Here is a 21,257-nt window from a genome sequence, read left to right as displayed (position 1 = left end):
TATGATTGTTGTTTATTTGTTGATAAGCGGTTAACATGTTATGAGATTTCAAGAATAAATTATGATTGATTAAAATGTTTAAAGTCAAAATTTGGCAATGAATAAAATCTGAATTCTATTTGGAGTGGTCTTAATATAAAAATATAAGATTCACTTTTATATTTCATTCGGCCTGATTAGATTTTATTGTTATACCAGAAAAGATAAAAATATAGATTAGTTTTAATAAAATACGAGGTTTTTAATACATAATTTATTATGGAATCAGTATTGTCATCAGACGATAGTTGTGATCATGATTTAAAAAGCTTAAAAAATCAGTTGATTGGTTAGTGTATTTTCCTTGTACCTATTCAGTTTCATTAATATTTTGTAAATATTATTAGTTAGAAAAAAGAAAATTGACGAGATTAAAGTATTTTGACAAATTTTATTTTTTGTAGAATATGGTCTTGATGAAGATAATTTAAGTAAAGAAGAAATGATGGATATACTTAAGGCACTTAATTATTCAAAGACAGTAGTTCAACCAGATCAACCATTACAAAAAGAGGTAAATAAAACAATTTATATATAATTATACATTTTCTCTTTGATGAGTGTCCTAGTTGTATTATTTGTTTAAATTTAAAATGTTATGTCCTAATTTATTTAGCAGGAGAAAAGTGCCGGCATCACACCTCCAAAAATGATGACAAGACGATATTTAAATGTGATAGACAGACGCATGCCTTGGAGTCTTATTCCCCATACTTTAGCGCCGGCTGAAAAAGCTAGAACTCTCGCTGTGTATATCAAGTTAATGTCAATTAATAGTTATCGTCAAGCAAGGCAGTCAACAAATATGACTGCTTGGTCTCCACCAATCCAAATTGTAGAAGCCACAAGATTACAGCCACACAGATCAACTAGAAGTGGTCGTTGTGTTCCACTTTATGCTGACTATGATGATGACTCATCAGACTTTGACTGTGTGATCACCAAATCAAAGAAAAGAAGGGTATTAAATACTGATCAGACAGATTCCTGCATTAAAAAAGGATTAAGCTTAAAACGTAAACAATCAAAAGATGAAAATATTAGACCAGTTAAAGAACCCAAAGTCATTCATGAAATACAAAAGTCTGATGATGAAAACAATTTGAAAGTTGATATTTATTCATTAATTGATGACTGAAAATATTGTTTAAGAGATTTATTTTATGTAATAACTCACTTATGCAAATACTGATCATATATAAATTTAATTGTCTATGAAAAATACTCATATTGATGTTTTCAACATGATTTAAAATTTATATTGCTCGCCAAACAAGCAATTATGTAAATAGTATTTGCACAAATTATTTATTTCTTCTATTAATAGTACTAGTGTAGGTGATATTCAAAAATATTAAATATTTAATTTTTGTTTCATTTATAGAGATAGGTAATGTGAGATGTGTGTGTGTTACTTTTACACTAGTCTACAATTTTGTACACAAATAGTTGGTTTATTGGCTTCGCTTTTACAATTTATAGTTATCAGTAAAAACTCACTGAGATTAGTGTAGCTAGGTAGTAACATGTTAATAGAATACCTGCCATTATTTTAAAATGAATATCTTTTAATCAAAGTGTTAATTCGTCTAGATTCATTGTCCATTGGGGTTTTTATAGAATACAATAAAAATGATATGTTTTGTTTACAGGTAATGTAGATTAATTCTTTTAAAACTGCCCTGTGTGGTTTCATATGTGGGCCGTGTGTTACAGATAATTTTATTATTTTATCAAATGCATTAAATATTGCTGTAATCAATGTTGATTATATACAAGTGATAGATAATGAAACAGAAGCGGCAGAGGAAAAATAATATTCAGGCTAAAATTTATACAAGATTACAAAGAGCTTCAAATAAAGTTAATTTTAATACAATGGCTGTTATTTTGTTTGTCATGAAACAACAATTATAAATTAAAAAAAATGGAAAATAAGACCTGCTTTCTAAATAAATATAGCACAAGATTCGTTTAAACACGTTGATGAAGCCCGCTTAGCTGAAACAGAATGGATTACGGTTTGACATGTCAGAAATTCAGTATACAGTCAGAAATATGGTACTTCAAGAATAGCTTTTTATACACTTGTATGCACTCGTAGTATATATCTTTATTATACTTAAATAACTTATGTCTTAGAATAACAGATAAAACAATCTAATCAAGATATTATACACGCTAATATAAACAAAATGTAATTTTAAATTATAATATAAATAATATTTTTTCCAAAGTTTTTAGATTAATGGAATTAGAATTTAAAGTTTTAAACATTAGGTACATACATTAAAAAACAATGTGAAAGTGTTATACAGTGTATTTATGTATGTGTATTTATGTAAAAAAAAAATTAATTATAATAGTAATAAAATTGATTAAAGAGAAATCTTTTTGAACAAAAAGGAAAATTAAATTGCGTATATTATTTATTACCTATTTCACGTTTACTTTTGATGTATATTTACGTTTTGGCGAATTTGTAAATAATTATCTATGTGTCAATAACATATCGAATAGGATATTTAAGAGGTATAATAAGGATATAACTTAATATACCAACTACCTCTTTTTACATGTATGTCATTGGCCGACGTAGTCGAAGAAAAAATTGTCGGACCAGACGCTTTCGAAATTCAAAAACTAAATATGAGATATTTGTAGGTCTCCAAAATGTCTACAGAATAGTCAGCGACATAGATCATCCACAGTAACCATTTATATGCTTAAAAAATGGGAAAAAACAATTCGAACCTATAGTTTTGCAAATATTATGAGAATATTTAAATAATTTTCTGGAAATTCCAGGTGTGTTATACGATTTATATATCTCATAGGTTTAAAAATAACACGTGATAAAATCCTTATTTAACCAGTTATCCTATAAGTCCAGTCAAATGAGATAAAAAAAGTAAAGTAACAGCCTGTTAATGTCCCACTGCTGGGCTAAGGCCTGCTCTCCTCTTTTGAGGAGAAGGCTTGGAGCTTATTCCACCACGCTGCTCCAATGCGGGTTGGTAGAATACACATGTGGCATAATTTCAATGAAATTAGACATATGCAGGTTTCCTCACGATGTTTTCCTTTACCGTTAAGCACGAGATGAATAAAAGCCGAGATGGCCTAGTGGTTAGAACGCGTGAATCTTAACCGATGATCGTGGGTTCAAACCCGGGCAAGCACCACTGAATTTTCATGTGCTTAATTTGTGTTTATAATTCATCTCGTGCAAATGAGATAACAAGCTGAAACTAGTAGTATACCTACTAGTTTCTACATTCACTTTCATTATGGCGTTCTAAAAGTTGTCTCGCAAGTCTCAGAAAATCGAGTGTCTGCGTTTTTCGCGATTATACTATATCAGATAAGCTCCAATTATGTTAACATTTATTATAAAACTAGCTATTGCCTGCTGCTTGCGTTTGCGCGTATTCTATATCTATACTAATATTATGAAGAGGTAAAATTTGATTTTTTAAATATTTATTTGTAATGAATACATAAAAACTGGCATACTAATTTTTAAAAATTCTTTCATAGAAAGCTACTGATATAAGCATGGGCGTAGGTACCCAGTTTTGGCCCAGGGAGAGGCTATTGAGAAATTTCTTAAGCCGTGTCCCTCGTGCTTGTTTTGTCTTACACGACACGAAATGGCTGACCTCGTCTGCCCCCTGGGTACGCATTTTTTTAAAAATAAAATGTAGCCTTGAACATAGGCTTCATTTTATTAAATTTTTTTTTTAAAAAAATATCATAATGGGGAACGAATGTACGATGAGCATGAGCACATAGAAACCGTTGATAGAACCTAAGAATATTTAAATATTTTATTTTTTATATTTTTTTCAATGCAAAAATATTAAGTAAGGATTTAAATTAATAAATTTTATTTAACATTTTAGGAAAATAGTAATTTATTTAAAATTAAATATAAAGTAGCGAATTTAAAGTTAAAAAAAACTTTAAAAGATATTTTGCATGTGCATAGAAGAGTAAGAAAGAAAGATAGGAAAGGTCGCTTGGAAGGGCCATAACGTTTTTTTTGTTACATGACGATATCTGCCAGTTCACTCCACTGTAAGCCAAGTATTTTTTTTATACAATAGGTAGGTGGACGAGTATATGGGTCACCTGATGGTAAGTGGTCACCAACGCATATAGGCATTAGCATTGTAAGAAATGTTAACCATTGCTTACATCGCCAATGCGTCACCAACCTTGGGAACTAAGATGTTATGGCTCTTGTGCCCGTAATTACACTGGCTCAAACAGGAACACAACAAAACCAACTACTGCTGTTTTGCGGTAGAATATCTGATGAAATTTCAAATCGCATCGGGCGCATAGTTTAGGAAGAAACTATAATTTCTATAATCAGTTGATTGAACATATCAGACTGCCTACTGGGCGTTTAATTAGCTGGATGTGTCGCGCTCACTTACGCAACGATCATTTCGAGTCGTGTACGAAACGATCCATCAATTTTTAGTTATTGAGACTAACAAAAAGAGGAAAGTAAAACAAAATTTTAATTTATTTTATTTAAAGTTGTACAATTTCGCGGTTCACATTTGACCCGATCTAAGTGTTGCAATTTAACATATGATGTACCTATTTAAATATTACGTTTCATCAGTCTGTATACGGCAAAGGATGCAAAATTTTTAATTGGGTAATTCTCGCTATTGCCATTGTCGTAATAATATAATTGTCGTAAAACTATGTGTTATGGCTGTTATTACTAAAGAGTAATTCAAAAGTGTTATTACGTGTAATTAAAAATAATGTGAATAATTCAATTACTTGTTACGACAATGTTCGCGTTGTTAAATATTTCACGTCAATATTTATTTTTAAATGAATAATCAGTAAAATCAATTAAATGTCTACGATGTAAACTATGAAAATATTTTTTTTACGTATCTACTAGACAATTTTTAAGCTGAAAGCAAGATAAGTCGACGTCTGTAAATAAAAATAACTAACCATCGTATGTTGCTTGCAAATAATTTAACAAAAAAAAATCGCCATTTTTGATATTATAAAAAGAGGATTTCCAAATTATGGAAATCCATTTGTAATACCAAAACAATCATATATTCTTTAAAATCTATAACGCAAAAGTGGTTAAATTTACATTAAAATATACGCTAAATTGTGCTAAATATAATGTGAGAGCTAAGCTTACTGGCAGTAGAGCTTTGTGCAAGCTCGTCTGGGTAGGTACCACCCACTCGTCAGATATTCTACCGCAAAACAGCAGTACTTGGTATTGTTGTGTTCCGGTTTGAAGGGTGAGTGAGTCAGTGTAATTACAGGCACAAGGGACATAACATCTTAGTTCCCAAGGTTGGTGGCGCATAGGTGATGTAAGCGATGATTAACATTTCTTACAATGCCAATGTCTATGGGCGTTGGTGACCACTTATCATCAGGTGGCCCGTATGCTCGTCCGCCTTCTTATTCTATAAAAAAAGGAAAATATTTAAGGCAAAAGTAAATTACAGTATAATAATTTATTCTTTAATGTTCAGAAGAAGAAGTTTAACACAAGTTATACATTTTTATTGCAACATTTAAGTACAAAGTAAGTAAATATTGTATTTAAATAAAAATGAAACATGAGTAAAAATAGCTAGCAGAAAGAATGTAATAAAAGAGTATATGTGCTTATGCGAATTAGATAGCAATTAACTATTTGTGATTTAGTTTCTTTTTTTTCTATACTATATAGGTTAACTTTTATCAGTAAAATGATTCGAAACACCAAATTTTAAGGTTTTAGGATCAGTCCTAAAACATAATCATTGATTATGTCAGCATAATCAATGATTATGTTCTTTAGGACCTCGACTATTTATTACGGCTTTTATAAGTGAGGGTGATGCTTGCTTCAAGTCGTATGCCCAACCAATTGATGCGAAACAGTCGATATAAAATGTCGTCGAGTTCAATAAGTAGGCGAGTTCTGCCGCTTTGTAATCCCATGGGAAGCTGTGATGATAATTATGCCAGCCTTCGCCCATAGCTACAAGTGATACTTTCCAATTTTCCGTTGGCATTATATTGCTGCAATAAATTAAACAGGTAAATGAGTAGTTGAATGAGTAATATGACTAATATATTTAATTTTAAAAACTAATTATATTTGTAACATTTCAATTTCACGATTGGATTGTAAGTAACATAAAGAAAATTTTTGTGGTACAAGATGACCGGTATTTATTTATTTCATGAATATAAAGTTTTAAATACAATAAATATGTCGGGTTTAATTTTATCGTCAATCGGTTATTGGTTAAAGTCGGACATGTTTGCCTTTTAGGATCGTGTTCAATCTTTTGTCTATCACTGATTCATTATGTTATGAAGCGTGAGAGCCGGTGTAACTACATTGCGCTACAATGTAAGCACAAGAGACATACTAACATCTCAGTACCCAATGTAGCTTGAAACTCGAATAAGGGAATAGCTAGTCCTATATAATAAACCATTTATATAGTTTTTAAATTTATATAGTTCACAATCTTTAAGATATATATCACTTTGCTTTCAAATAAAATTTACTTTTAAATGTTGGCATTATTAATTAATATAACATTATTAGTTAATTATAATGCAAGTTATTTAAGTATACTATACTATACTTACACATCGTATGGCTTATTTCCCCATAAATGGGCAAAACTGTTAACTGACCATGTAAAATGTAAGCTAAGAAAATATCGAATCAAGGTGCCTGCAATAGCTGTTTTTATCGTTTCATCCCATAGAAATATTGGTACGAGGGTTGGCAGTACGAAACAAATTAGAATTTTGAAAATGTAGAAATATCTGAAAGAAAAAAATTGGTATGAAGTATGGTAGACATTTAATTTTTTATTATATTCATTAGTTTTTAAAAATTAACCATATTAATAAACATGGAACAAATGGAAACTGTTCTTTGCTGGAAAATAGGATAATCCTATGATGTACGTAAAATACTAATTATTTCGTTGGTCTAATGGTTTGCTTATAAGGTTGTAGATGCCCGGTTCGAGCCAATAAAAATTGTAGAGTTTGTTGTTATTTGTTCAGTTGCAAGTTTTTGCGTTGTTTTATTCTCGTGCCTTGTAGCCCGGAGGCCTTGCGCCTGATCTTTCTCTTGTCGTGTAAGGTTATTCCCATCGAATTATAAGAGTGAGTACAAATTAAATATCCTGTGAATTTGGCTAGCCTATAATATTGACTGTTGTAGTCAAAAATCGGTCAGTTTGCAATTACTATACCAATGAAGCGCGGTGGCCTGCGCTTCCTCTAATTATAGGAGAAGGCCGGGCCTAGTGAACAGCCCAGGAAAAGCGGATACTCCATTATTTCAAAATAACGCGTCTAAGTGCGCTCCCGTCGTGTCACGTCACGAGGTGCTCCTCGCGCCTCGCGTATAGTTTTACTGTCTTTTTTGCCTGTCTCTATGCAATGAAATCTTGCTAGTTAAAGATTTTAAAGTATTTATGCAAAAAGAAACGATCTAACATATCCACAAAATTAGGATAAAAATAGAAAAGGTAGTGATTTAGCATTCAAAGATGGATTTAGCACTGCTGTTAAGGAGGAACAAAAAGCTAAATTTGTTAAAAGTAGCAAATTATTAAAAAAATATTCACAAAGATTAAAGAGATGTTGACACTAACAAAACGAACAAAATAACCAAAACAACCAAAATTGCCAAAACGAACAAAAATGTTAAAATGACCAAAATTATTAAAGCTAAAGGATCTAAGGACAAAGAAAATGATGAAAAGTGTACGTGCTGATTTTGTGGAGAGGATTATATGGAAATTAACGAACAACCAGTTGATGACTGGATCCAATGCAATTCCTTCAAGCAATGGAGTCATGAGAAATGCACGGCTTATGAGAGAAATGGCATATTTCTGTGTGACAACTGCACTGATGACTGATTAGTTGAATTTATTATTATTCTTTCCTTTATTTACCAATGTTTTTTTATATTATTCGGTAATTGTTACTTAATTAACCTTGTGTTCACTTTGCCCTATGATCCTATTCACTTTACCCGGTGGTTTGGGCAAAGTGGATAGCGGTACCAATTTTAATGTGATTAATAATTTTAAGTAAAGTACTGATGTTACGTGTTTTTTGTTGATTATATTAATAAGTTCAATAAATGCTGTTTCAAACTCAATAATGTTTTTTTATCTATCTGATTGGTTCCCTTCCCATGGCCCGCCAAAGCTTAAGGTATTCACTTTGCCCGGCCTTCCCCTATTATTTATTGGCAAATCGAACAAATAATAACACAAATATCTTATTAAATTTAGTTATACTATAGGAAAACTTACTTTGTATGAAATTTAACTAAAGGATCGCTTAGAATGTCACTCATGTCGATTTTATTCCCTTCTCTAATGACGTGTGGATGCTTCTTCATCATAAGCCAGCCCATATGCGCGAAGAAGAACCCTCTATTGGCGTCGTGTGGATCTGCAGAAGTCTCTGACATTTTGTGATGAAGACGGTGATCCCGCACCCAATCGGGAATACTGTTCTGTTTGGAGATACCATTTTATCAGAGATTAGTAAATTAATTATTTTGTAAAATTAATATTTGTAAATACAAAGTTTATAATTGAGTATAATTAACAAACGTGTTAATTAGCCGAGATGGCCCTGTGGTAAGAACGCGTGAATCTTAACCGATGATCGTGGGTTCAAACCCGGGCAAGCACCACTGAATTTTCATGTGCTTAATTTGTGATTATAATTCATCTCGTGCTTTACGGTGAAGGAAAACATCGTGAGGAAACCTGCATGTGTCTAATTTCACTGAAATTCTGCCACATGTGAATTCTACCAACCCGCATTGGAGCAGCGTGGTGGAATAAGCTCCAAAACCTTCTCCTCAAAAAGAAGAGAGGAGGCCTTTAGCCCAGCAGTGGGACATTCACAGGCTGTTACGGAACAAACGTGTCTATGTAGGGATATATACAACATAGTTTACTACTTTCTCTTCTGTTTGTCAAGCGATTTTTTTATTACTTCGCTACTTATATATAATATATATTTTTATACAATTAAGTATAAACTTCGTTTTGGTTTACCTACTAGAAAATAGTACATAAAATGGGCGGCCTTATAGCTAGTCAGCTATTTTTGCTCGATAACCCAATCGAAAAAGATACTTTAAAATAGAAGCAATAGGTGGAGTAGAAGTAGTACACACAAGTACAAAGTAATACATATACGTTATATCCATATGTTATCGCTGTATCGTTCAGTTGAAACCAACAACTTCACACTACTAGTGTTCGCTTATGGTTAAAAAATATGTTTAAAGTTCAGTTAGGAACTGAGATTGTCCAATGGTTAGAATACGTAAATCTTAGCAAATATTGCGTTGTTTATTTGCTATTATTTCATCTCATACTCGGTGAAGAAAGGAAATTTCGCGAGGGAACCTGCGTACGAGTATGTGTCTCATAAAACTCTGACATATCAATAATAAGCTTTAAGTGTTCTCCTTTTTCTTTTGAGGACAAAAAAGATGAGATATTAGTCTAGCAATGGGACTGGTTACTGGTTATTTCATTAAATAATAAAAGTCGAATATACCTGTCCAGCATTTGAGTAACATATCATCAATATTATTTGTAGAGGAAGTTTAGCCTTATAGGACCGGTGTGTCCAGTAGCGATGCGCACCTGCAGTTATACCAAAGCCGCTAAAACCTCCGCAAAATATTGCTAAAGAAACAAATTTGTTATAAAATACTTAAATAATAAAATAAAATTAAAATAATCTTATGTTTGTATTTTGTCATAACTTTTTCAAAACAAAAACTTTATTTCTTCGGTAGGTAAAATTTTAGAAAGCATTTAACAGTTTGTTAAATATAAATAGTAATAACTTAGTTTTGTTGTGGATTAAATAATAATGATCTAAATAGACTAAAAAGAATAGATGAAAATATATATATTCTGTTTATCGAAATACACAATGACGAGACAAAAATATAATTGAAATTATTAAAATAAAAAGTTTTTTTGAACTTACAAAAGATTACAGTTTTCCAATTAGGAGCCCCATCAATAGAAATTACATATAAACTATATATGATAACAGCAATGTGAAATAAAATTATTGTTATAGAACTCGTCCAACGAATAGGGGTAACGAAGCCCATTCGCTTTTCCCATCTCCTTACTGGTACTACTAGTTTTAATTCATTTTTTGGCAATGCTTCGTCATAATAATCATTGATTTTGTACGCCATATTTACATTTGCTTTGTTCTGTAGCCTGGCTTGAAGGCTACATTCAACACTTTCACCATCATCACTTCGATTTTTCTTCGTAACAGTAATGATCGGAGTCATCGTCACCTAAAAAATGATAAGTTATGACAGTAATTGGCGTTGTAATTGATATTAATTTTAAATGATGTAATTTTATTACTATTATTAGCCTTTATCTATAACCTGGCATTTGAATTCAAATTGTTTTATATGCATCGGAAATGCTTGATTGCCTTGCTTATAGCATAAGCTTAACATTATTCCACAAATTTCGGTCTATTGTTTTCTTTTCCCATAACACTTGCTGTGGTTCTTCTCAGCGTTTGAAAAGTTGTTCTCATTTGCGCTTACATTCTTTTTGATTCGACACTGTTTTGTCTTTGACGCAATTTTCATTTTTGTTTCGTGTATAAAAGTATCAAGCACCTATACTTTAAATAATTCTAGCGAGATTATAAACTATCGAAGAATTTTGAAATATCGTTCAATTGTAAATTGAAGACAGACTAACAACCCATTTCATTTAAATTATAAATATACTTCGATAGCTTCCAATCTTGTAAATTTTATTACAATCTAACGGCATTTACAAACATAACATTATATGCAAAGTGTATATACAGTATATTATGGTTGAATGATTTTCCTGTGCTATTGATAGAAGGGTTGTGTTTTGCACACTAGATTTTCTGAATACATATGAGTCGCGGTTAATGACGTTTGTACGAATTTGGTCGGTATATTTATAATTTTAAGAATCTTTTTGATAATTTGTATTTATTATTTATCTCGTGGTCATCGGTGGAAAAAATATTGAGGAGACCTTCATGTGTCTAATTTAAATCTGCCACAAGTTCTTACACCTTTCAATAAGAAGAGAAGAAGTCTAGCTGTGTCACATTTCGTAGGTACACATTTTAGAATTAGCTCACTAGAAGAAGATTAAATTATTTTGGATAGGATTTGCGTAAAAACGCGAAATGAGTATTGAAATTAAGCGAACTATGCCTCATTTCAAATCATTCGAATCTACAGATATGGATGTCTTGTGGTGAGTCAATCAGTATAGTATTTCGCTTATAAATTATTTATATGTATATAGAATTATAAAAAATATAATGGTCAATTTTACTAAAGTCACTTATTAGAATTAAATATAACAGTCTAAAATTTATATTCTAGAGTACATTACTTACATTATAATGATACATATTAAAATGTTCACTTAATCACTATTTTCACACAAATTGCACTTTTAGCGTTTACGTCCGTGCGGTCGCGCTCATGCGGAATCTGTTGTATGCTTAAATTTTTAAAAACAATCACGTTTGTTTATAGAAACGTGTTAATTATTTTATCGGTATTTTCACATATATTTATTTCATCACGTACAGATGCATGCATATTGAACATTCCTGTAAATATATTTGCGAATCCCGATTTCGACATTGGTTTTGATTAGCCTATAAAATGATTTTTAGCTTGAATATTTATTAGTAATAGTAATGTAAAATATAAATGCCTAGTTCCACATATCAACGCCAGATTTTGTATTTTTTTTTATCCAAGCTATAATATGCATAAGCATTCATATAGATCCATATGATTCTTTTTATATATAGAAACTGTTATTTATATTTATTTACATCATCATCTTGTGTTATGCTAATCTATGAACCATTGCTTTGAGAAAACAAATATCTATATTAAGGAATAATATCTGTTGTGTGAATATGTCCTAATCGGTAAAGAAGTTCAGAAATTAAACGCTCTAAAAGTCTCATTAACGATTTTATTTATATTTTACTTAATATAAAGATGTAATGTCAAATATACTCGCGAGGCTCATAAATTTTGCTTTGCTATTAATCTATTCAGCGGCTCGGTTGATATCTTTGTAAACACGTCATTGTAGATTATCATTTACTTAATCGCTAATGATGACTACAATTGCGACCACCGTACGTGCCTCGAAAATAGCTGACTAAAAACGAGCAAGCATAGCAATAACAATATCGTTTCGTTTATTTGAAATATTTGGTGCATTCCCACATATACCAATTCAATCCGCATAGCTATCGAAACCGTTAAATGACTTCTGTTTGCTTCAAAATAATGTACGCTAGAGCCGTTGACGTATATTGCAAATATTGACCTTATTTGTTTAGGTAACTAATAAACGACAATTTAATTTTGTAACATAACAATTCAAATGTGGTAATCTTTTTCAATTTCGAGTACTTTTTGTAGATAAAAGATTTTTTACAATAAAATAGCAACCGTCATGTTATCACATTTATTTGAGGTTTGCGCAGTGTGATTTCTATTCCATATATCTCTTTCTCTTGTTACATCCTCATATAGTTTCGCACATATCATCTCTCACCAGTGCATCAGATGTAGGATTGTGTAAGAGTTTTTTCTTGCCTTCCTCTTGCCTTGCAGTCAACACATACCTAACATTAATCCACTAACAATAAGCCTTTTTTTGTCAAGCTTTCTATAAATTTATTATTAATAATGAACTTGGTAATAGCATAGTATGTTCATTAATCATTTTATAGATTGTTAGGCACGGCGGAACATTATATTGATACCTTGTATTAATAATATATTTGAATGCATGAATGCCGAGTTGTCTTTTGTAATTAATCAACTAGATTATTTAATTATTTATTCATCAATCTTTCTTTGAATTGAAAACTCGTGCGAGAGTTATTTACAATTTGAAAATTGGACAGAGTAGCCACTTTCTATCAACTATAGCTATGAGGTTGAAACACATATTTTGTATTTTGTTATATTTGTGGTCATTTACAAATGCGAAATGCCCGGCACCCGTACTGACTTCTATGGGATATGTAGTTGAACATGCAGTATGGCGCGGCTGGCATCAGGCAATTATTTACACGACAGACTTAGAATCAGGTATTCAAATAATAGTTCAATAACCCCATTTTATACTATGTATTGTATATTGCAAGTAATTATTGGTGTTTATATGTAGGTAAAAAACAATACAACACCCCCTTAGTTTCCCTTCTAAAATGTCCTAACCATAATATTGTCAAAAAGTGCTAGTAAAGGAGAAGACCGCCTTTTGAGCTGTAGGTTAATATTTTTCCTTTTTTCTAGACTTTTGTTCTTATATTATAGAATAAATAAAATATCATTAATAAATAAATAGTTAAATAAACAGTATGATTATTGATTAGAATATAATTTTCAAAACAAATTTTGTTTTGTATGTATTTCTACATATAATGATAAAGAATGAAGGTTTTAATACTTATTAGTTTTTATAATAAAACAGTTCCTTAAAAAAATAATTGAAGTATACTTTTAAATTTATATTAGTATTATTATGATAATGTTATATAATAGGAAAATAAACTTTTACTTACCGTTACATAGGTATATGTGTTCACTAAGCTACTAACACACTAGATGTTGTGGTTACTGACAATTCTTTTATACACGATGTGCCATTTTTAGAATATAAAATATTTTTTTTATATAATTGACATTTTATTTTTGGTCTTAGAATGTTTTATCGATTTTGTATTAACAGCTTAAAATATTCTACAAATAGTATGTTTTTGTAAATATGTATTATCTTAAAAACAACTATTAAATATGCTAACTTATATATATAAGCTAAAATACCCACTAAAAAACCAGCGGTATCCTTTCCGTCATAACGAGGAGCGCCACGGGATCGCTTGAGCATGCTACCGCGACGCTGTGACGGGCGGCCTGCGTATGCAAGCCTCCATTCTCTAGGGGGATTACCAGGGTACTGAAGAACCCCCTAGTCCCGGCGACGCCTGTTGCGGCGGAGGGAGAAGGTGCGCATAGCGCCTCATTCTTCTCCCCAGTCTTCTTCGGCGGAGCAGGCTTGCAGCGGCGTCCTCTTCCCGCTCCCGCTCCGCGGCCTCCTTCTGCGACATTACATTTTCACAGAAGGAGACCATTTCCGACCAGCACTCATCGCTTCCGAGCATCGCGTTGATGATGCTCGGCAAGGAGAGGTCTCCACCGACAACTGCCGCCAGGGAAAGCCTCTGGGGCCCCCACGCGGCACACTCCGTCAGGCCCGCTGTGGGGGACCCCAGATCTTCCTCCCATCGGGCTATCAGGGCTTGCTGGGCTAGAGCCCTGATCCGCCCGACATCCGCCGATCCTGGACGGTCGCCGCGGTCTCTCGCCTCGGTCCGGAAGCGGTATACCTCTGTGAGCACCTCCGCCTGGAGTTCCCAGGGCGGATCGCCCGCGAGGAGCGTCGCCGCTGTCCAAGACACCGTACGATACCCTCTTATCGCTCTTACCGCTATGACCCTCTGCGGCCTCTGTAGGAGGGCCCGGTTGTGAGCAGTGAGCGCATCGACCCATATCGGGGCACCATACAGTGCCATCGACCTCACTATGCCGGCATAGAGGCGCCGTCATAGCGATCCCGGTCCTCCCACGTTGGGTAGGAGGCGACCCAAGGCGGCAGCTGTGTTGATGAGCTTCGGGCCGAGTTGCACGAAGTGCTGTCTGAAGCTCAATCGCCCGTCGGTGATACTCGCCCCCCGAGGGGGGCCTCTCCATAGACGGTGATACTCGCCCCCCGAGGGAGGCCTCTCCGTGGATGGTGATACTCGCCTCCCGAGGGGGGCCTCTCCGTGGACCGTGGAAGAGGAGAGCCTCCGTTTTGGATATGGAGACTCTCAGGCCCAGCATTTCCATTCGGTCCACGGTCAAAGTTGTTCCAACTTCGGCCAGGCGGGCCGCCTCCCTAAAATCCCGCCCCGTCATTACCCGCGGTAATGAGGGTGTCGTCTGCGTAACACAACACCCCCATACCGGGAAGGACGGGTGCTTTCAGAAGCCAATCAAAGCCGACTTTCCACAGAATTGGGCCGAGGACCGACCCCTGTGGAACGCCGCAGCCTACCCGACGCCGGACCAACTCCCCGTCGCCTCCTGCCCATACGACCTCCCTGTCCTGGAGGTACGCCTCTAACTGTCTCCTAAAATAGATCGGCACCCCTTGGTATCGGAGTGCCTCCCTGATCGTCTCGAATGGGAGACTGCTAATGGGGTTTGCAACGTCTAACGACACCGCCAGGACCACTTGCCCCTGGGCCACTGCTTACGTGGACCGAGTCTTCAGGGCGTTCAAGGCGTCGATCGTCGAACGGCCCGCCCTGAACCCGAACTGAGCCTCCGAGAGACCCGGACCGGCCTCGTCGAGGTGTTGAACGAGACGAGCTGCGAGAATCTTCTCAAACAATTTGCCCGTTTTGTTCAGCAGCACTATCGGCCTGTATGCCGACGAGGAGGAGAGGAGCCTGGTGCGCACCCCTCCTTTGGCAAGAGCACCAACTTCCCTTGCTTCCAAAGCTTCGGAAACTGCCCGCTGCGCAGACATTCGTTGAACAGCTCCCGAAGCCTTGTACCTGTATTCCAGGGCATCGCACAGAACACGCCCTGGAACACCGTCCGGGCCCGGCGCCATGTTTTTGGCCCTCAAGCGGCCGAGGGCCATCTCCATTTCTCGCTCCGTGTTCAATGGTGGAGCCACTAGGTCTTCTATCACAGAGCGAGGGGCCATCTGTGGAGGGACAAACTCGCCTGGGTGGGGAAACAATTTCCCGACCAGGCGCAGGACGAGCTCCAGCGGCAGCGTTTCCGTCACGGGGGTGGTTTGGGTGCGGAATTTTCCGCGAACCCCTCGATATGCTCGCCCCCATGGGTTTCGGTTGAGGCTCACCAGCAGCTCTTCCCACGCCTTCCACATCGAGGCCGTTGCGTCTTCGACAGCGGACGTAGGCCCGCCGTGCCCGATTGCACGTCGCCCGAAGCTCGTCTATTTCGGGCGACCACCAGTACAAATGCCGGCGCTGGGCTCTGCGACGGGTCTTCGGCATGGCCGCATCGCAGACCTTTTTGAGGGCACGGCTCATGCGGCCCGCCAGCTCTTCCAAGCTGGCATCCTCCCTCCATCCCGCGGAACCCCACCGTTGCATATTGGCGGCCTCCTTGACTAGCTCGCGGTCTAGCTGGCCAAGAGACCACCTCGGCAAAGTGTCGGCACGTGGCCGACACTTTTTCTAGATTTCGAAATCTCTAGATTTCGAATCGGATGTAACGGTGGTCCGACAGAGTCTCCACCTCTTCCTCTACCCTCCATTCCGACACTCTGCATGCTACGACAGGGGTGGCGAAGGAGACGTCCACCACGGACCTCCCGCTATGGCGCACGCAGGTGTTAGCCTGCCCCTTGTTCAGTAGGGACAGGCCGGAGAGTAGCGCCCACACTTGGACAGCCCTTCCTCGCAGATTCGTGGCGGGGTTGCCCCACGCGCGTGACTTAGTTGAACGCGTGAGTTTAAGTCGCCGAGAACCAGAATAGGTTTCGGCGACCGCAGCTCTGAGCGATCCAAGATATCTCTCGAACTATACCAAGCTGCGGTTAGGATGCTCGTCCGCCTTCCTATCCTATATATATATAAAAAAAAAAAAATTATGTTTTAAACAAGTTTCAATACCTACCTATTTCTTATTTTAAGATAGCAATTATTTGTCACTGAATAATATTCTTAAATTGTGTCATTATATTTCTCGGATTGAATGTCGAATGATAGAACAAAATTCTTAAGAACAAGGTAGGTAGGTAAAAAATATTTTGTAAGTGTTCCTACATTAAATAAATTTGTTAGTTTTGTATCGTTTTGGTCGAGAGAATTCACGGTACCGGAAAATTATAGTAATATTTCAAAACCAAGACTCGTGGACTAATTACCTACCCGGTACTTTTGGTATTTATTCTGTTAATGGCGATGATTGAATAACAAAAGATTAGATGACACAATCTACTAAAATAATTTGATATGACTAAAATATAACTTTATAATCATTGTCTTCTTTTTTTCAAATGTAAAATTAATGTGACAGAAAGAGAGAAAATAAGTAAAGCTGAAAATGATTACTTTTTTAAAAAATGCATTTTTAACCAAGACTCGTGGACTAATTACCTACCCGGTACTTTTGGTATTTATTCTGTTAATGGCGATGATTGAATAACAAAAGATTAGATGACACAATCTACTAAAATAATTTGATATGACTAAAATATAACTTTATAATCATTGTCTTCTTTTTTTCAAATGTAAAATTAATGTGACAGAAAGAGAGAAAATAAGTAAAGCTGAAAATGATTACTTTTTTAAAAATGCATTGCAAGGCAATAGTTTATGTAGTCAAAAACTTATAATTAGACGACATTTTATTTAATCATTACATACAAGTTAACGTTTTGAAAATTCATGATAGATTTTATGAGTATGAATAAATCTTCCTATAACTTAATGGCTAGCTTAGATACTTAAAAAGTTTTGTAAAGTTATTTATTTGTAAACGTTTTGTTATTATATTACCTATGTCCCAACCGATGTTCGCGGATTCAAATACGGGCAAGACCACTGAATTTTCATGTGATAAATTTGTGTGTGTGTGGTAAGTTGTAAGAGATACAATTATTATTTTCGAGGTAGTATCATAATATACGTAAATTTTATATGTCTAATTTAATCGAATACCGTTTTGTTACACCGCCTACCGCCTTCCGCCTTTTGTACAAATTCTAGTATATTCCAAAATCTAGCACGTAGCCTTGTAACGTTCTGTTAATACTAATCAAAGATATTGAGATGAAGCCATAGATAATTTATTACTTTTAACAATTCGACAATTTGACACGCCGAAGGTTGTGGGTTCGATTCCCACCCAGGACAGACATTTGTATGCATGAACATGTCTGTTTGTCCTGAGTCTGGGTTTAATTATCTATAAAAGTATGTATTTATAAAAGAAAAGTAGTATATGTAGTATATCAGTTGTCTGGTTTCCATAGCACAAGCTTTGTACAAGCTTAATTTGGGATCAGATGGCCGTGTGTAAAAAATGTCCCAGGATATTATTATTATTATATTATTATTAAAATTTGATTATGAGCAAGTCTTAATTGTCATAATGAGACTTGCTCTCAATCAAATTACATTTGTTTTACTATTAATTAGTATTTTTAGATATTATAATCCTCCTACGGACCGATTTCGGCCACGGCGACCAATCTCAAGAGAAATTAGCTAACTGCGCAGGACATATTATTGTGCGAAAGTGTGTGCGCAAACACAGGTACACTCACTATCCCCTATATTCTAATAACCCGATGCGATGGCAATCCGACACGACCGGAATGAGTTCAGGTGCAAGACCAACAGCTTTACGTGTTTTCTGAGATACGAGAGTATACACTTCGTACATTTCCAACTTTCAGACTCTGGGCTGCTGAAGAAAACTTTGGACAGAAAAACCCAATAACTTTTTATTATATTATAACGGCCTGGGATTTGAACCCAGGACCTCCGTGATTGCGGCCTTACATCTAGCCTCTAGACCAACGAGGCAGTCCAGTTTTAGATATTACTGTTTGAATGAACGAGTCTGTATTAAAGCAAATACATTAAAAATAATAAAGCATAAAAATACGATGCCAAAAATAATTTATAGTGCATATTTTCAATTTTAAGAATTTGTACGGTGCAACCGCATATTGTGAAATATTATGTCGTCAGCAATTCAACCGATGTTTATAATTAATTTTATGAACATGTATATTTCAGTTCGCACCATCGAACGCACCGCTCATGCTAATAAAGCATTAATCAATACCAATTATTATATTACAATTATTTGTCACAGCGGCCAATCAACTTTCAGGGTATTATTTAATCAATAAAAGCTATATAGTACATCATAGTAACATCATATAATTTTTGTTCCTTAGAGCCAGAGATGATTAATAAAGTATAAATTTTATCTTATTACTAAAATTATAATTATTCATAAAAGTGACTGAAAGTACGTACTGTTCAATTGCTCTTTTTGGACTAATAATACAATTAATATCAATTTGTATAGGGATATAAGGAACTGTTCTCTCGCATTACTTTCCCTATTTTTTTTAATGTCGTATAAAAAAACTATTTCTTTTTTCGTTATATTATTATATTCAAATACAAAAACAGGGTATTTTATTTAGTCGTTTAGAACGTTCTAGTCTATTATTTCTATAACGTTACAACTTTCTCACTAACTGACTCAGTGTACTCTACATTTAAGTAACGATGCTCAAATGAGTGATTAAACAAGCTTCAAGTGATTTTTGTGTGAGCAAGAAATTAATCGCTATCTTCTATTCAAAGCCTTTGTCTTTTCAAATGCTTGCCTTCTTAACTATGTTAAGTATAAGAACAAGTACCAATATAAAAGTCTCGAATTTTTTCAAATAGATTTTGTATGTCGTATTTAATGACTTCTCTCATTACTCACTTATTATATAGATAGATAATAAACGAGGAAATAATAATGATAATATAAATACAAGTACATTACTTTGGTATTAATAAAAATTATATTTACGAATTATTACTAACTACTATAGACAACACTATTTTGAATCGATTTTCAAATTTTCTAGTAGTCCGTTTACCGTTATTGAGTTTTAGATATTTAAATGATATTTTTTGTACCATAAAACACTCGATGTTAAATTTATTACCAAAAAATATTTTATGTTAATGATCTTTAAATGCTAAGTAAATAATTCTATGCAAATATAATTGCCCTCAATTTCGATAAATGTGTCCGATGTCACGAAAAGAGTGACTATTGATTTTTTATTGTAACATTTAGAAGTGCTTTTATGAACAAAAATAGAAAATTTAAATGCTAAACGACAAAAAATACTTCCGACGTTTTTGTAAGACGCGCACTTGTACCATATAGATGCGGTTAAAAAGATGAAATTATCTTACCAGATAGCAAGAAAATGCGAAGCGTAGTCATGTCACCCAAATGCCAGCGGCACTGGTTGAGGCACACACTAGTTATTAAAGATTTTATGATTTGATACCGTCAATGTCACTAGCAGAGCCGCTTGAGAATAGTATAATGGTGGCATGCCATGGTTCTCTGTATTCTTAAAAATAAAACACATAACGTTACTAAAACGGTGTTGTAATGCTGTTTGGCTGGCCTCTGCCTCTGCTTGGTAAAGTTACACCACGATTTCTTAAAAAAAAAACAAGTGTAGTCGGTAAATTATGAATTTGCAAACATTTTTGTTTGATAAAATCAATAAATTACTTCACACTTCAATAAATAATAGCTTGAATTGAATTGATTTTAAATATATACCCACTGAATGCATTTTATTTATACAATTTGGAGTTGAAATTAAATATTTTTATTTACATTATAAATCGATTTCATTACTTATATTTAAATTATATTCATATTACATTTATACGCATAAAAATATTACAACAAATCGTATCATTTAAATAATAGTTCTTCTTCTAATCTTTTTCTCTATTGAATGTGTATTCCATTAAAAGTTACACTAGACATTAAATTAACATTTTCAAATTACCTATGGTTGACCTAATAAGAGACAGAGGTTACAAAAACATATGTTTTGTTTGAAGAGTCTCGATATCTTTGTCTGATGTGACAATAAAGTTACTTTACTACTGCGACGTTTGGACTGTTCAGTATGCTACTGTAGTCTCATCTGGATTACTATGTTTATTACATATATTCAAATATTAGAGAAAATACAAAATTTTAATTTGATTTGATGGTCATTAATAAATTTAAATGTAATGTGTGTCTCACTGTTGTAAATGGGAGAGGACTAATCTCCTCCCATTTACAAGAACCCTGCTGTAACCTGTACGGAGTCGCGACTGAATGCTATACCCGATTTTTTGCATTAATCGTAACGGTACGAGACATCCATCTATCTTATACTATTCTCTGGTATACTACTAACAGTACAAGTACAATTCAGACTTGTGTAAGC

The 21,257-nt window shown here is 34.6% G+C and overlaps 2 protein-coding genes across 4 annotated transcripts; one reads left to right on the top strand and one right to left on the bottom strand.

Moving 5' to 3' along the window:
- The first annotated feature begins 31 nt into the window (after positions 1 to 31).
- Positions 32 to 2,314, top strand: LOC126771386 (uncharacterized). Of its 3 annotated transcripts, XM_050491247.1 has the most exons (4): positions 32 to 328; positions 444 to 553; positions 656 to 1,204; positions 1,692 to 2,314. In XM_050491247.1, exons 1-3 carry the CDS (start codon positions 259 to 261, stop codon positions 1,175 to 1,177), a joined length of 702 nt encoding a protein of 233 aa, XP_050347204.1. In that variant the 5' UTR covers positions 32 to 258; the 3' UTR covers positions 1,178 to 1,204; positions 1,692 to 2,314. The 3 variants fall into 3 exon arrangements, with proteins under 3 accessions (XP_050347204.1, XP_050347206.1, XP_050347203.1); XM_050491249.1 differs by having other exon boundaries at positions 659 to 2,314; XM_050491246.1 differs by having other exon boundaries at positions 656 to 2,314.
- A 3,553-nt stretch (positions 2,315 to 5,867) lies between these two features.
- Positions 5,868 to 11,627, bottom strand: LOC126771020 (acyl-CoA Delta(11) desaturase-like). Its single transcript, XM_050490665.1, has 6 exons — positions 11,539 to 11,627; positions 10,102 to 10,429; positions 9,661 to 9,791; positions 8,391 to 8,596; positions 6,694 to 6,876; positions 5,868 to 6,111 (listed from the first exon to the last, which is right to left on the bottom strand). Exons 1-6 carry the CDS (start codon positions 11,551 to 11,553, stop codon positions 5,868 to 5,870), a joined length of 1,107 nt encoding a protein of 368 aa, XP_050346622.1. The 5' UTR covers positions 11,554 to 11,627.
- Positions 11,628 to 21,257: the final 9,630 nt, after the last annotated feature.

The sequence above is a fragment of the Nymphalis io genome, chromosome 10, assembly GCF_905147045.1.
Source record: "Nymphalis io chromosome 10, ilAglIoxx1.1, whole genome shotgun sequence".
NCBI classification, from domain to species: Eukaryota; Metazoa; Arthropoda; class Insecta; order Lepidoptera; family Nymphalidae; genus Nymphalis; species Nymphalis io.
Note: the sequence above shows the minus strand (reverse complement) of the source record. Positions and strands in the feature narration are given on the sequence as shown.